Source organism: Monodelphis domestica, chromosome 4, assembly GCF_027887165.1.
Source record: "Monodelphis domestica isolate mMonDom1 chromosome 4, mMonDom1.pri, whole genome shotgun sequence".
Taxonomy (NCBI): domain Eukaryota; kingdom Metazoa; phylum Chordata; class Mammalia; order Didelphimorphia; family Didelphidae; genus Monodelphis; species Monodelphis domestica.
The window spans coordinates 35,124,784-35,140,492 of NC_077230.1; the positions used below are offsets into that span (position 1 = coordinate 35,124,784).

General features: G+C 32.9%; 1 protein-coding gene across 1 annotated transcript; it reads left to right on the forward strand.

Moving 5' to 3' along the window:
- Positions 1–1,561: 1,561 nt before the first annotated feature.
- LOC107650380 (uncharacterized) lies at positions 1,562–13,512 on the forward strand. Its single transcript, XM_056793287.1, has 6 exons — positions 1,562–2,742; positions 5,944–6,033; positions 6,169–6,280; positions 7,080–7,176; positions 9,977–10,156; positions 12,990–13,512. The coding sequence occupies exons 1-6, from the start codon at positions 2,562–2,564 to the stop codon at positions 13,089–13,091; spliced, it is 762 nt and encodes a 253-aa protein (XP_056649265.1). The 5' UTR covers positions 1,562–2,561; the 3' UTR covers positions 13,092–13,512.
- Positions 13,513–15,709: the final 2,197 nt, after the last annotated feature.

Consider the following 15,709-nt stretch of genomic DNA (forward strand, 5'->3'; position numbering starts at 1 on the left):
TAAACACCTTTTTCAGTGGCAAAATCATAACTCATTAGGGGTGTGCTGCCTTGCCACATAGATAATGATGGATGGACTTCATCAAAACTGGTTACAACTTGTATGCAACCTTTAGAGAATTTAATGAGCTAAGAATTTCACTTGCAATTTTAAGAGGTCTACAGAAATTACTTTAGATATCCAGGAGATTTCTGGAATGATATTTAAAATATATATGCATACATATATTTTAAAAAATGTTGAACTAAAAGGTAGAGAACCAAATAGATGTTCCTACCTAGCCTAGAAAGGCTAAGTGACTTGCCCAAGTTAATACAACTAATTAGTGGAAACTTACAACCAGGTTCTAGAACTAGAACTTGAGTCCAAATCTCTTTAATTCCAAGATAGTTTGATTGCCAGTTGTATGAAACTGCTACCTTTTCTTCCACAGTGACCTGAAATTTGTTATTGGGGCACTGAAAATATTAATAGAAGAAGATCAGGGATGTAGAAAAAACATCCAAGCTATCATTGAGCAGGTAAGACAGCACAGTTCCTCCCCATTAATCAAGTTTTATTGAATGTTAGTTGTGTTCACAGTGATAAAAGTGGTGGAAAGCAAAGCAGTCAGTGTGAATGGTGCCCATAATAATGCATGAAATAAATGCTTCCTATTTCATTCATCCATTCTTTTGATCAGTCCAAACAAAACTTTTCAATCTTACTAAAACTCTTCTTGGCCTAAGAGGACTGCTTTATGAAAGGTGAATTGACCAAAACTCCCATATCACTACTCTCTGCCTACTTCTACTTATCACTCTTTAGAAAATCCAGTATGGAAATCATTTGCGAACCCCAGCCTACTACTACTACTAATCCATGAATTGTGTCTACATGATCAAGAGAAAGGATCATCGGCTGGGGTATCCTTCTTCCTTGCTTCCCTTACTCCGTTGCAGCTATTAACTACTCTTAGGTCTTAAGATGTGAATCAGTAACTTTCTTCCTTCTGAAATGAAGAAGACCCACCAGGCTTTTTTTTATTATTTTCACTGTGAATGTGCCTCTGAAGTCTGCTAGAATGTAGGCCTTACAATCGATTTCCCCTACTTTTATGCTATCATTGTAACTACTAATTGAAGTACCTCTGGATGTGTGCAAAATGCTGCTAAGCGCTGGAGACATAAAGAGAAAAAATGAAACATTTCCTGATCTTGAGACACTCTTACTCGATACTCTAAGTGGAAAGTACAACATTTAAAATAAGGTTCAGCTGAAGCACAAGATGGAATGGTTCAGAAGTCCTGGGGTCTCAGTGGTAGAATGGATGGAATGGATAGCAAGAGCCATTTGGCAATGATTTCACAAAGATTAGTTAGACTGGTTCTGCCATCTATCACATCAGTAAATTCTTTTTGTATTTGAGGATTAAACCCAGTGTCTCGGTCACATATTATCAAGGCTTTCCTGTTGTTATTGGATAAAGTCTAAACCCAGTACCTTCCATACTCTGACACCAGAGGGTTCCATACTTAATTCCCAGAGTACCATGACATAAATTTTTATTATATATATATATATATATATGCATATATCTATATCTATATCTTTGTAGTCATATAAATCTTATATACCCAGAGCTTAGCTGAGGACCAGAAGACCAGACATGGAAGAAGCTCTTAGTAGTGAATATCATTTTTCCTTTTTTCTATACACATGTAAATCTGTGTGTCAGTATATACATATATATGCACATAAATGCATGCACACATTTATTTATATATGTGTATGTGTGTATGTGTCGATATCTATACCTCTATCTAAGGCCAGGTTACTTACTCATCAGACCTGCCCTAACATTCTTCTAGTTTGCAAAAGGGATTGTCACTGTAATTTCTCAGCTATTATGGTATTTCCACTGACTGTTTTTGAACATCTCTTGGAGTCCATTTTACTAAATTACAATCCTGCTAGAAGCAGAAACAGTCTTTCCCCCTGTATATACAGAACTATGCAGGAAGAGAGGCTTCGTTTTGTAGTGTTAGGAAGTGATATGTATTGAAGTGGTCCCCCTGATGTCCATCCTGGATGTCTGAAGCTCACCAGGTCAGTAACATCTTACTGCTTTTGGCAGCTTCCTGCAACTAAATGGCAGTGAAGGTGTCACCTTGCCTTGAAAAACACAATTCTTAACTGGGAGAGCTTTTAAGCTTTGGATTCTATCCCTAACCTCATTCCTATCTACATGCCTATCTCTTTCCCTCTTCCCATTCCCATCCATGTCCCCATCTCAGTTCCCAAACCTATCCCTGTCTCTAATCTCATGTAAATCTCTCGTCCTATCCTGATTAGTTTTACTCAATAGTTACTAGTCATGGAATTTGTGCATATGTTTTTGAATGTAATAGATCTTAAGGGGTCATTTGAGAATAAAGAGTTCAGATAAGTGGCTAGCAGGAATAAATGAGATGGTTGTGACTGTTCGAGAGGAAAAGGATTGAATAGCGTATAATTAATAGATTTATGTTGGTTCATTTGGTAAATTTCAGGCTAACATTTTTCAAGACAAATATAAAGACATGAACACATACAAAGTGAATATGGAACAGAAACCTGATGAATCAAATAAAGAAGGCACATTTTTACCATTGGCCCCAGAAGAAGAATTATTACTAGAACAATTTAAAATAAAACCTAAAGAGATAAAAAGTGAAGATTTATCACCAGGGCAATTATTAGCCCAAGGGGATTTCAATTCAGGTAAGACATATATCCTTGCTTAAAACATTTGACCCTAAAGTTTTCCGATAGAAAAGAGAAATTTGGAACAAATGTTTCCATCACTCACCGAATCTCTGGTCTCTATTCCTTTTCCCTTCATATCTCTAATAATGAGAATGCTAGCTGCTTTATAAGGCTTTCTCAACTATTGGTGATCCCTCTCTTGGTGATTGAACTATAAGGGACCTTGGAAATATTCTACTATAACATTTTAATTGCTATAGAAATCTATGCTATATGTATGTCAGAATGTCATTTAGCTTCTGCCTCAAAATATGCAGTGATAGGAAACTCATTTTCTCAACATCCAGGCCACACTATTGCTAAATTACTTAAGCTTTTAGAAAAGATTTCAGTACAATTTTTTTTGCTCAGGCTTTTTTTTATAATTTAGTCCTTTTCCCTTCTTTTGAAATAATACAGAAAAAGATCTTGTTCCTCTTTCCCTATTACTATCCATTTGACCTATAAAATCAACTTATTTTCCACCTAACACTTTTTTTAATCTCTATGATCATGTTTAGCCTGAAGACAATCTTTATATGATTTCTTATTACATCGTTGGGACATGGTTTTGTTTAGAGTCTATTACCCATCCTACTTTAATGACATCCATTTTGGTTTATCAACATTCTGTTGGTCTCATTGCAACAAAATCTTTTTTTTTTAAATTCAATTACTTATAGGAATAATTTTGGCCATTTCTTTTGTCATTTTAAAATTCAGATACCCCCATCTCCCTTTCCCTACCTGAGGGGGTGAAGAATCTGATATAGGTTATACTCATACTATCATGTAATACCTATTTCCATATGGTTCCCATCATGATAAAGACACATAACACACATATTCAATAGAAATCTCATGAAGATTTATAATATAACTTATAATTTATAATATAACTATTATAGTAGAAGATGTCAAGTTTTGATCTACACTCAGATTTTTTTTTTTGTAGCTTCCCTTGACCATTGATAGTATGTTCTTCATCTGTTACCTTGGAAGCTTAATGATAATGGTTTAGTCTTCACAGTTGATCATTGTATAATATTTCTGTTATAGTCTCTAGTTATAGTTGTTCTGCTCACTTTTTCTGAATTCATCCTGTTCTTTGTTCCTCATGGCATAATAGTAATCCATTACAACCATATTCCACAGCTTGATCATTCAACCACTAAATAATAGACAACCCCTCAGTTCCAATTCTTTGCCACTATAAAAAGAGCTGATAATAATATTTTGGCACAGTTAATTCCTTTTATTCTATTTTTGATCCATTTGGGATCCTGAACCTTTAGTGAGATAGTTGTATAGACCTTTGGGTATTGTTTCATATAAGTCTCTAGAATGGTTGTATCGATTCACACTATCACCAATGAAGTTTAATAGTGTTCCAATTTTCCCACCTCCTCTTCAACATTTATCATTTTCCATTTTGGTCATGTTAGCTAATCTGAAGGGTGTGAGATCATTTTTCAGAGTTGGCTTAATTTTCATTTCTTTCATCAATAGTGATTGGGAATTTTTTAAAATATGGCTATGTAAAGTTTTAATCTTTTCTGAGAAATGCCTATTCAAATCCTTTGACCATTTCTCAATTGAGGAATGTTGTGTAATATAAATTTGACTCAGTTCTCTTCATATTTAAGAAATGAGACTTTTATCAAAAATTGCTATAAATTTTTCCTCAGAATTTGTTTTTTCATTTCTAATCTTAAGTACATTTGTTTTATTTGTGCAAAACCTTTTTAATGTAATGAAATCAAAATTCCCTTTTAATCAAGTATGCCGATGATTTATTTATTTTATTTTTTCATAAAACAAACTATTTGTCTTATTTTATTAGTTCTATGGTTTTCTTACTTTCAATCTATTCATCCCTTGCTTGATTTTCATGATTTCCAATTTGCTGTTTAATTGAGGATTTTTAAATTTGTCCTTTTCTAGGATTTTTAGTTGTATCACCAATTCACTTATGACCTGCTCTTTTTCTACTTTACCTGATATAAGCAATAAGAGATGTGAATTTTCCTCTAAGTACGGCTTTGGCTACATGCTAAAAAATTTGATATGTTGTCTCCTTATAATCATTGTCTTTAATGAAATTATTGATTGTTTCTATGATTCATTCTTTGACCCATTTATTCTTTAGGCAAAAATTTGTTTATATCTATCATATGCCATATGCCATAAATTTATTTATTGGCAAATAGAGAAGGTTTCCTATTTTAGCTATAAATATCACTTGTATAAATTGTTCATTAGAAAACACCTTTTTCCTGGGTGCCATCCATTACTTGCATTCCTTTTGCACTGTGAATCTGTGAACATTTGGAGTATCACTGTCATTGCTAACAGAAGGAAATCTGGTTCATCCTTATGAATCTGATATCTGGAAGAATGAATACTGGTGAATTGAGCAACAGTTTGAAAATGAATGCTGTACTTCAGGGACTGACTTTTTTTTGGCTGCCAAGTACCAACAATTAATATGATTGTTGTTCAGAGAATATTAGAACCTCTAGTGTGAGGGCTTGCTGAACGCTTTTCAGGGCTGCTTATCTACCTTTGGTGTCTAGTTGTCACTCAGCTCTCACCTGTGGTTCCAAGAAGTTGTAGCATGTGGAGCAGCCTGTTAAAAATGAACAGATTGGTTAAGTTAGGTTGATATCTACTCCAGGCTTGTGAAGACCTCCTCCTGGAATAGGTGGATGAGAAAATTTGCTTCAGTAGCCATGAATGTAGCTGAAGTAAGGACTGTGGAGTGCGTAGAGTTTGGTTGGACATCTAAGATACTAAAGTCATTTAGGTTCAGTGTCAATCATCTAGGTTCAGTGTCAGTCATCCAGACTTTTGTCTTGCCAAAGGATTTAGATGATTCTGCAAGAAAGAGTGAGGCTGACAATTTTGTGCAACTCACTTAAATCCAATTCATACACAAGTGAAGATATTACTCTGTGATGTCACTGGTACTTTTCAAACATAAGGATCACCACCACCACTGCCAACTGATTAATCAACATTTTTGACTGTCTCATCCTTTTAAGTCTTCTTAAATCCAGCTTTATTTGTTTTTAACTGCCCTTGCAGCGGGACTAGTATTTTCTTGGCAGATATCCTAGATCATCAGTCTTAGAAGGAACCTCAAAGACCACCCACTTTAATCCCTTCATTTTGTAGGTGTGAAAAATGAGGCACAGAGAAGATATTCAGATAGTTACCTTCCCAGCGGTGACTTCATGGCTTCTGGCTCTAAAAGCAATACCATAGGTAGGTTCTTCACTTTATAAGATGTCTAAGCCTTGGTCAGCAATAGTAACCAATGAAAGATTGCTGTTGTCCCTTGCTAATCCTAGTAAAATATTTGTGTACTGTTGTACTCATTGAATTATTTATTTTTCTTAGAGACCCCAATAAAAAAAGAAAAAGAAGAAGAAGAAATAGTAGTGGAGGAAGAGATTATTAGCACTGGAAAACCTACAGTGGGAAAGGCTAAAAAGAGATTTTCCTGGTTCCGGTAAGAGATGTACTTTTTATATATGGATAACAATATTCTTAATAAACAAAACATTTTATTTCTCCTGGAATTTACCTCTTTGGCTACTGTTTGCTATGTTTTTTGCCCCTTTCTACAAAAGAACATTATTTATATGAATTTTCTCAGTTGTTCACATCTTCCTCAAATGGGTGCTGGCATAGAGTAAAGGTGTCAAATTCACAGTTTATGGATGTGACCCAGAGAGATCCATTTCTTTTTGAGTCTGATAATAACAACTTAGTGGGAAAAGTATAGGATATGGAATCTGAGTTATCTGCATTCAGACTGGAGTTTTATCACCTAGTCATGTGTTCAAATTCAAGTATTTTCTGATCAATAGGTTACAGACTTCCCATCTATAAAATATTACAAGTTGACATCTAGCGTTACTTCAGATCTAAATCAGTGACCCCATTACTCCTTACAAGACAAATCATGTATTAGTTGTGGTTAATGTGGAGGAGGAAGAAGTAGAGCAATGATATTGTGCCATATTCACACATATTTAACTTAACTGGCTTCCATATCTAGTTTTATATTTTTAACTATATTGCCAAATTTGATCTTGCCCCTTCTCTAATACATGTGCTGACATAGCACGTATCCTACAAGTGTAACTCCAAACTCTTTTAACATGTAGCTTTGTCTTTTTTTTCAGAATTGAAATTCATGAAATTTTTATAGTGTGCATCTATTTAAGATCTTTTTTTTGTGTCATAGTAGAATGTATTTTTGTGTTTTAATAATTATTTCCCTTTCAAATGTTGTATGATTCTAGCAATATCAAAGAACGCAAGCTGTGGAACTTCTTTCATTTTAAAAAACATGACAAACAAGTAAAGAATGTGCACAAGTGGGAAGAAATTGATCAAGAGGTAAATTTACATTATGTTAAATTTATCAAAGATTTAAGTTTGTTTCCCCATTTAAATTACTAGAGAGTGAGCTTTTTCTTGAATTAGAAAACTATAATTTACCTTGGATTGAGGAGTTAACATTCTATCATAATTAATAATCAGTATTAATCAGGAATAAAATTACCTGAGTAAGGAGCAAAAGTACCAAAGCGGCAACTGTTTGGCCTTGAAGTCACTTTTTTGTTCCCAGAGATCATTCAAGAACCTCTCTCAAGAAAAGGGAATGATTAAGAACTCTTAAAACATTTGAATTCTCTGTATTTGGATGTTCTAAGGACAAAGGATAATTGATTCAACTTTTGGCCTCAGAATATTGTTGGCTGAAAATTTTCTAAAATTATGGCACAGAGTATTGAAATACACTTAACCTAGAGAAAAGTGCAAGTTGAATTGTTATGGGCTGATGCAGGTAGGAAGTGATAACATATTAGGATAATTTTCCCTCCATGAGACAGAAGGGGTCTCTGAAGGGGCTGTAAAATATTTAAAAAATAACAGGTAGGTAAAATGGTAAAAGTTTACCAAGAAATACCACTGTCGGTTGTTGGCAAAATAAGAGGAGAGATTGCATGTGTATGTCTTGTATTACTGTGCCTGTGTTACTGAGCAAAAAAAAAAGAACATGAGAGCCACAGATGGGCCAATATGACAATGAAGGAAAATAATAAATGTTGAAGGGGATATGGCAGAATTGGGACACTAATGCATTGCTAGTGGAGTTGTGAATTAATACAAGCATTCTGGAGGGAAATTTGGAATTATGAGCAAAGGGCTTTAAAAGAACACATTTGATCCTTTGATCCAGCAATACCACTGCTGGGTTTGTACTCCAAAGAGATAATAAGGAAAAATGCGTATACAAAATATTCATACCTGAGCTCTTTGTGGTGGCAAAAATTGGAAAATGAGGGCATGTTCCTCAATTAGGGAATGACTAAACAAATTGTGGTATATGTTGGTGATGGAATACTATTGTGTTATATGGAATGATGACCTACTTGATTTCTATATGAACTGGAAAGACCTTCATGAACTGAAGCAGAGTGAAATGAGCAGAACCAATCGAATGATATACACTGAAAGTGAAACATTGTAGAACTATCCAACATAATGAACTTTACTACTAGCAGCATACAATAGTCCAGGATATTCCTGAAGGACTTATGAGAAAGAATGCTATCTATATTGAGAGAGAGAACTATGGGAATAGAAGTGAAAAAGAAAAACTTAAGACTTGACACTTAGAACTTGTTTATATGAATATATGATTTGGGGTTTGAGCTCTATGGTAAAAATGAATAATATAAAATTAGATATCAAGGGATAACATTTGTACAATCCAGTAGAATTGCTTATTGCTTCTGGGAGGGGAAAAGGGAAAGAAAATGAATCATATAAACTTGAAAAAATATTAAAAAGAAAAAAAGAATATGAGGTATGAGGTCAATTGAGAAAATATCTATTGATCTTCACACACATCACACATACATAAATAAATAGATACACATGTACATATGAGTAAGTCCAACTAAAGATTTCATCACCCACCAGGCATTAGGAAGTATTTCTGACCCGCCCAATTTTGTTTGTGCTCTAGCTAGCAAGAATAAAATTCTGAATTGCCTCACATTTGGAATTCTTTTGAATCCTCTAAGGATAGCCCCATCTCTTAATAGATACTGAAAAAGGACCCCCACAACACTGTCTAATGGAGATGGGCATATTTTTTTTCAATTTTCTTTTACTTATAAAATAATAAATGGCAATAAAATACAAGCTTTCCTCCAAACCTAAAGGTGACAACATTGAATATATTTAGTATTTGTAATCATGATGGTCAAATTGCCAAAATCTTGTAAAAAAAAAAAAAGTAAGATTTGTTTCCATTTACTTTCTAGAAATATTACCCATCAGTAGAAATAGACAAAAAACTAGGATGCACTTTAATAGTTCCTGACCAGTTTCTCAACTGATATGGTAACCTCAATTGGAAAGTTATGGATATCAGACACTGGAAGATGGAATTGGGGACTTGAGGGTTCTTTGCCTTTATAAGAACCATCACTAGATTCTAAAGTTAGCTAACACCTAGCTAATCTAATTTCTTGTCTTAGAACCTGGTGATGACTCTTCCTCTGCCTCCCATGACCCAGAAACCCCAGCAGCTCCTACCAGGCCAAGTTGCCTCAACTTCCTTCCTGGGTGGATATTGGGTAAAGTGGCCTGTGTTCCTGGCCAAAGAAGAGACAAAACTACCTGGGTAAAGGTAGATTTTAGTTCAATTTATTTTGGCCATGGAGAATAACTGAATACACTTTGGATGTAGATAATTTTCCTCTCATCTTGTCTTAACTTGGAGTAGGTGGAAACATTTTAGTATTAATACATTCCCTTACAAAGTCATCACTCCTTAAGTGAAAATATATCGAGTATTTTGCCTGTTTTAGAATACTGCTATTTTTAAAAAGGCTCCAAAGTATTTTCATTGCAAAAAATAAAGTTTTTTTCCTGGTTTACAAAACTCACTTCAGATCTCTTGTTGTTCTGTGAATTTTTGACATACAGATGAAAGAAAAGGGTGGTGGGGATAAGAAATACAGCAGCCTTGAAAAGCAAAATTTATAAAAAAACGAACTGTGAAATGAGGGATGATTTTGGAACAAATGGTCTCTAAGGCTCCTTTGAGTTTTTGCTGTCTATGGTTATATTAACATATAGCCATGGAAGCTTTTTAAATATTGTGTCTCTTGACCTCTAGGTATTGGATGATTACTGTCCTTATTCTACTGAAGCCCCTAAAATATTGCCAACACAGTGGACAAATATTGAAGTTGGTAATTGGTTATGGAGCATTGGAATGGAGGAGTATGTTGTAAAATTTTATTGTAAAGGAATAAATGGTGGAAAACTCCTTATACTGGACAATCGCTTGCTAAAAGTAAGTATGCTAATCTAGGTGATATAGATGAATGTTTACAAAAATATAAATTGCCTAGATTAACATATGAAGAAATAGAATTTTTAATAATCCCATATCAGAAAAAGAAATTGAACAAGCCATCAAGGATCTCCTTAAGAAAAACATCCCCAGGGCCTGATGAATTAACAAGGGAATTCTATCAAACATCAAAGAAAAGCTCAAAGTTCATTTGGAGAAGAAAAAAAGATCAAGGATATCCAGGGAAATAATGAAAAAAAAAACGCAAAGGAAGGTGGCTTTTGTAGTACCAGATCTCAAACTATGGCAGCCTTTGTAGTACCAGATCTCAAACTATACTATAAAGCAGTGGTCATCAAAACAATTTGGTAATGGCTAGGAGGCAGAAAGGAGGATCAGTGGAATAGACTTGGGATAAGTGATCTCAGCAAGACAGTCTATGACAAGCCGAAACATCATAGCTTTTGGGACAAAATGTAAAATAAATAATTTTGATTCCATCAAATTAAAAAAGTTTTGTACAAACAAAACCAATGCAACCAAAATTAGAAGGGAAGTAACAATTTGGGAAACAATCTTCATAACAAAATCTCTGAGAAAGGTCTAATTACTCAAATTGACAAAGAAGTAAATCAATTGTCCAAAAAAATCAAGCCATTCTATAATTAGTAAATGAGCAAGGGACATGAATAGGCAATTTTCAATCAAAGGAATCAAAACTATTAATAAGCACATAAAACAGTGTTCTAAATCTCTAATAATCAGAGAAATGCAAATCAAAACAACTCACCTCATACCTAGAAGATTGGCTAACATGACAGCAAAAGAAAGTAATGAATGATGGGAAGAGGGGGTGTGGAAAAGTTGGGATATTTGCATTGCTTGTAGACTTGTGAATTGATCCAACCATTCTGGAGGGCCATTTGGAACTATGCCCAAAAGGGGCTAAAAGACTGTCTGCCCATTGATCCAGCCATAACACTGCTGGGTTTGTACCTCAAAGAGATAATAAGGAAAAAGACATGTACATGAATATTTGTAGCTGCACTCTTTTTGGTGGCAAAAAATTGGAAAATGAGGGGATGCCCTTCAGTTGGGGAATGGCTGAACAAATTATGGTATATGTTGGTGATGGAATTACTATTGTGCTCAAAGGAATAATAAAATAGAGGAATTCCATGGGAACTGGAACAGCCTCCAAGAAGTAATGCAGAGTGAAAGGAGCAGAACCAGGAGAACATTGTACACAGAGACTGATACACTGTGGTACAATCGAATGTAATGGATTTTTCCATTAGTGGCAATTCAGTGATCCTGAAGAACCCAGAGGGATCTATGAGAAAGAACAGTATTCACATTCAGAAGAAAAACTGGGGGAGTAGAAACACCGAAGAAAAACAACTGCTTGATTACATGGGTCTAGGGGGATATGTTTGGGGATGTAGACCATAAAGGAACATCCTAGTGCAAACATCAACAGCATGGAAACAGGTTATGATCAAGGACACATGTAATACCCAGTGGAATTGCGCATCAGCACTGGGAAGGGTGGGAAGGGTGAGGGGAGGGAGGAATAGTATATGATTTTTGTAACCAAGGATTAATGTTTGAAATTGACCAAATTAAAAAATAAATAAAATGAAATGAAATGAAAAAAAAGAGTATATAAGGCCACATTTGAATTAATGACTTTTTAAAAAATTTAATTTATTTAGTCAATTTTTAGAACATTACTCCTTGGTTAAAAGAATTATATTCTTCCCCTCCCTGCCCTCTCCCCACCCTTCCTGAATCTGTTGCTCAATTTCGTTGGGTATTACATGTATCCTTGATCAGAACCAATTTCTATGTTGTTGGTGTTTGCATTATGATGATCATTTAGAGTCTACCTCCCCAGCCATATCTGAGTTAAGGACCTCTTGTTTCTAGGCCTAGCTCTCAATTTGCTAAGCCACCTGTCATTCTTTTTTAGAACTCTGTGCATTTAAAAAAAAAAAACCCACTCTTAACCAGGAAAGCAGTTTTGTAGTTTTTGAACAGTCAGATTAATTTCACTGAAACAGATTAAAAAACATTAATCATGGAAAATGGCAAAATTTCATTTCATTTATAGTAAATAGAATCTCATATTTTATAAGGCCTAAATTGCAAATCCTGGTTAGTATGATACCTTTGTCTTTGACTAGAGATACTTGATCCATGAAATATGATAACTTACTAGACAAAAAAAAAAATTCTACTTGGATTCATTTATTTCCTAAGGGAATAGAATTTTGAGGGTTTTAAAGTATACTTTCTCTCATAACATGTTTCTAGGATTTTCCTAAAATATAGTATTTGATTTAAGTTCCTTTAAGCTGTAAATGTCTGATATTCTGACCCTTCAATTTTAATTTAATTTTTAATTTTAAAAATAAATTATTAATACATTTAAGTATTGATTGATTTTATTATTCATTCTTTAACTTAAGTAAACAGGAATGTTTTAATTAATTTAATTTTCCATTTAATTTTTTTTCAATTCGGGATTGTTTCAATAGCACAAGCATCATTGGACTCCCATCTAGATAAATAACAATTAATGCATGAAATCCCAAAACGTTTCACAAAGGCAAACTATTATGGTAGTTCCTTAATGTATTTTAGGATTGTACGATGTAATTTTTTACTTCATCCAGACCTAGGGAATATTTTTCTATTGTTGGAAAATCTGTGTTCTTTAGAAATGATCCTATAGCAGCTTCATTTGCAGGTTCATTATGTAAAGAATTAGAAAATCTATTCATCTGAATAAGTAGATGCAAAATTACACTTTTAATTTTTCTTTCCAAAGGAAATCGAAGTCAACAGGAAGAAAGACCGCCGGAAAATACTTAAGGCTATTAAGAAAATTAGAGATTTTTTGGAAAAAAATCATATTTGGGTCTTACTATAGAAATTGATGAAAAGAAGACACAGAACCTGAAAGATATGGCAAAAATGGAAAATGCAATTACTTTTGTTATATTTACTTTTCATCATTTTACTTATATGTTAATTTTGCTATATGAACTTTTAAGGGATTTTACTTCCATGTTACTTTTGTTATATGAACTTTTAATCATTTTATTACTGTTATTCTGTTATTATTAACTTTCAATCATTTTATTACTGTTACTTTTGTTGTTACTAACTTTTAATCTTTTCACTTCCATGTTACTTTTGTTATATGAACTTTTAAGGGATTTACTTCCATGTTACTTTTGTTATATGAACTTTTAATCATTTCACTTCTATGTTACTTTTGTTATGTGAACTTTTAAGGGATTTTACATCCATGTTGACTTTTGTTATATGAACTTTTAAGGGATTTTACATCCATGTTACTTTTGTTATATGAACTTTTAATCATTTTATTACTGTTACTTTTGTTATTATTAACTTTTAATCATTTCACTTCCATGTTACTTTTGTTATATGAACTTTTAAGGGATTTACTTCCATGTTACTTTTGTTATATGAACTTTTAATCATGTCACTTCTATGTTACTTTTGTTATATGAACTTTTAAGGGATTTTACATCCATGTTGACTTTTGTTATATAAACTTTTAAGGGATTTTACTTCCATGTTACTTTTGTTATATGAACTTTTAAGAGATTTTACTTCCATGTTACTTTTGTTATATGAACTTTTAAGGAATTTACTTCCATGTTACTTTTGTTATATGAACTTTTAATCATTTTATTAGTGTTACTTTTGCTATTATTTACTTTTAATCATTTCACTTTCATGTTACTTTTGTTATATCAACCTTTAGGGATTTTACTTCCATGTTCCCTTTGTTATATGCATGTTACTTTTGTTATTATTAACTTTTAATCATTTCATTTCTATATTACTTTTCTTATATGAACTTTTAAGGGATTTTACTTCCGTGTTACTTTTGTTATATGAACTTTTAACGGATTTTACTTCCATGTTACTTTTGTTATATGAACTTTTAAGGGATTTTACTTCCATGTTACTTTTGTTATATGAACTTTTAATCATTTTATTACAGTTACTTTTGTTATTATTAACTTGTAATCATTTCACTTCTATGTTTTGTTGTTTTATTATTAACTTTTAATTATTTCATTTTTAAATAAGTATTATTTTGATAGAGGATATTTTTGCACAGGTTAATAATTGTTAGTATCATACATATAACATATGAAAAAATGGTTATAATATGCACGTATACTTTTTTATAAGAACCAATATGGAATTTCCTCCATATGACCATAATGTAAAAAGCAATCATTCTAATCTAACAAAATTTTTAGCTATTTTTCCTTTTCATCTTTTCATTGTCACTGCCACCAGCTTTAAAGAATCTGTCTCAAGTACTCTTTATTAGTTCATAATCCCAGAGAACTCAATAGGCTTTAGTCAAGCCCTCATGATGCTGTTACTTTTGTTTCAGAATCTATATATAAACAAAAGAAATGCATATAAAAATCTGTACATATTATAGATTTCCTGTAAGGATACATATTGTTCATGAGAATCTCCTTATTACCTTACTTTTTTGTCATAATCCTCTCCAAATCATATTTTAAGAGCTACAAAGTATAGTTTTATATTCATCACTCTCTTATAGAATTTAGTTTAAATTTCTATCAAAGTATTTTAAATAACAATGAAAATAACTTCATAAAACTTTCCCCCTTAAAATTTCAGTTCATTCTCTCATAAAGGTATAAAAGCTCAGTGGAATAAGGATACCTCTTTAGGATTCATTCATAGGCACAGGCAGCACTTATGCTTTGGGACATGGGTGAACAGAACACGTTGGAGGGCAATGAAATTAGAGCTAAGAGATATCCCAAAACTATCCTCATTAAGGACATTGTAACATGTAAGGCATCCATTGATGTTAAGTGAGCAGCCTAGATGTAATCATAAAACTGACTGGACAGGACCCTTCCTCCTTATAGGGAATATTTTAATATGGATACTTGCACACACATATGTATTTCCATTTAAGTGTGTATACACATATCTAAAATAATCTATACTAAAAAATAAGCATCATATGAAACTGAGAAACACTAGCAGCTATCCCAATAAATATAAGAGTAACGAAAAAATACCAACTCTCCCCAATACTATTTGAAATTTTTCTGGAAATACAATAGTAATAAGAAAGACAAATCCAGGACCTAAAGGGATGAAAACGGGAGTATATCTAGTTACTCTTATTTGATTATAACTGACAGATGTCTTAGAAAATCCTAAAAAAATCAGGAGATATTGTAACTGAGATGATAATTTATAGCAAATTTACATTCTACAAAGTAAACCCTCAAAAATCAATACTATTTTTATATAATAGCCACAAAGATTCAATGGGTAGTAATAGAGATAAAAATCACATTGTAAATAACTATAAATAGCTGCAAATAACATGTTAGGATCAAACTACTGAAATATACAAACTAATTGTATAAACAACATTATAAAGTGATCCTTGAGGAAGAAAAGAAAACTATAAATAGCTGGAGGGAATATTCATTATTCATGACTGGT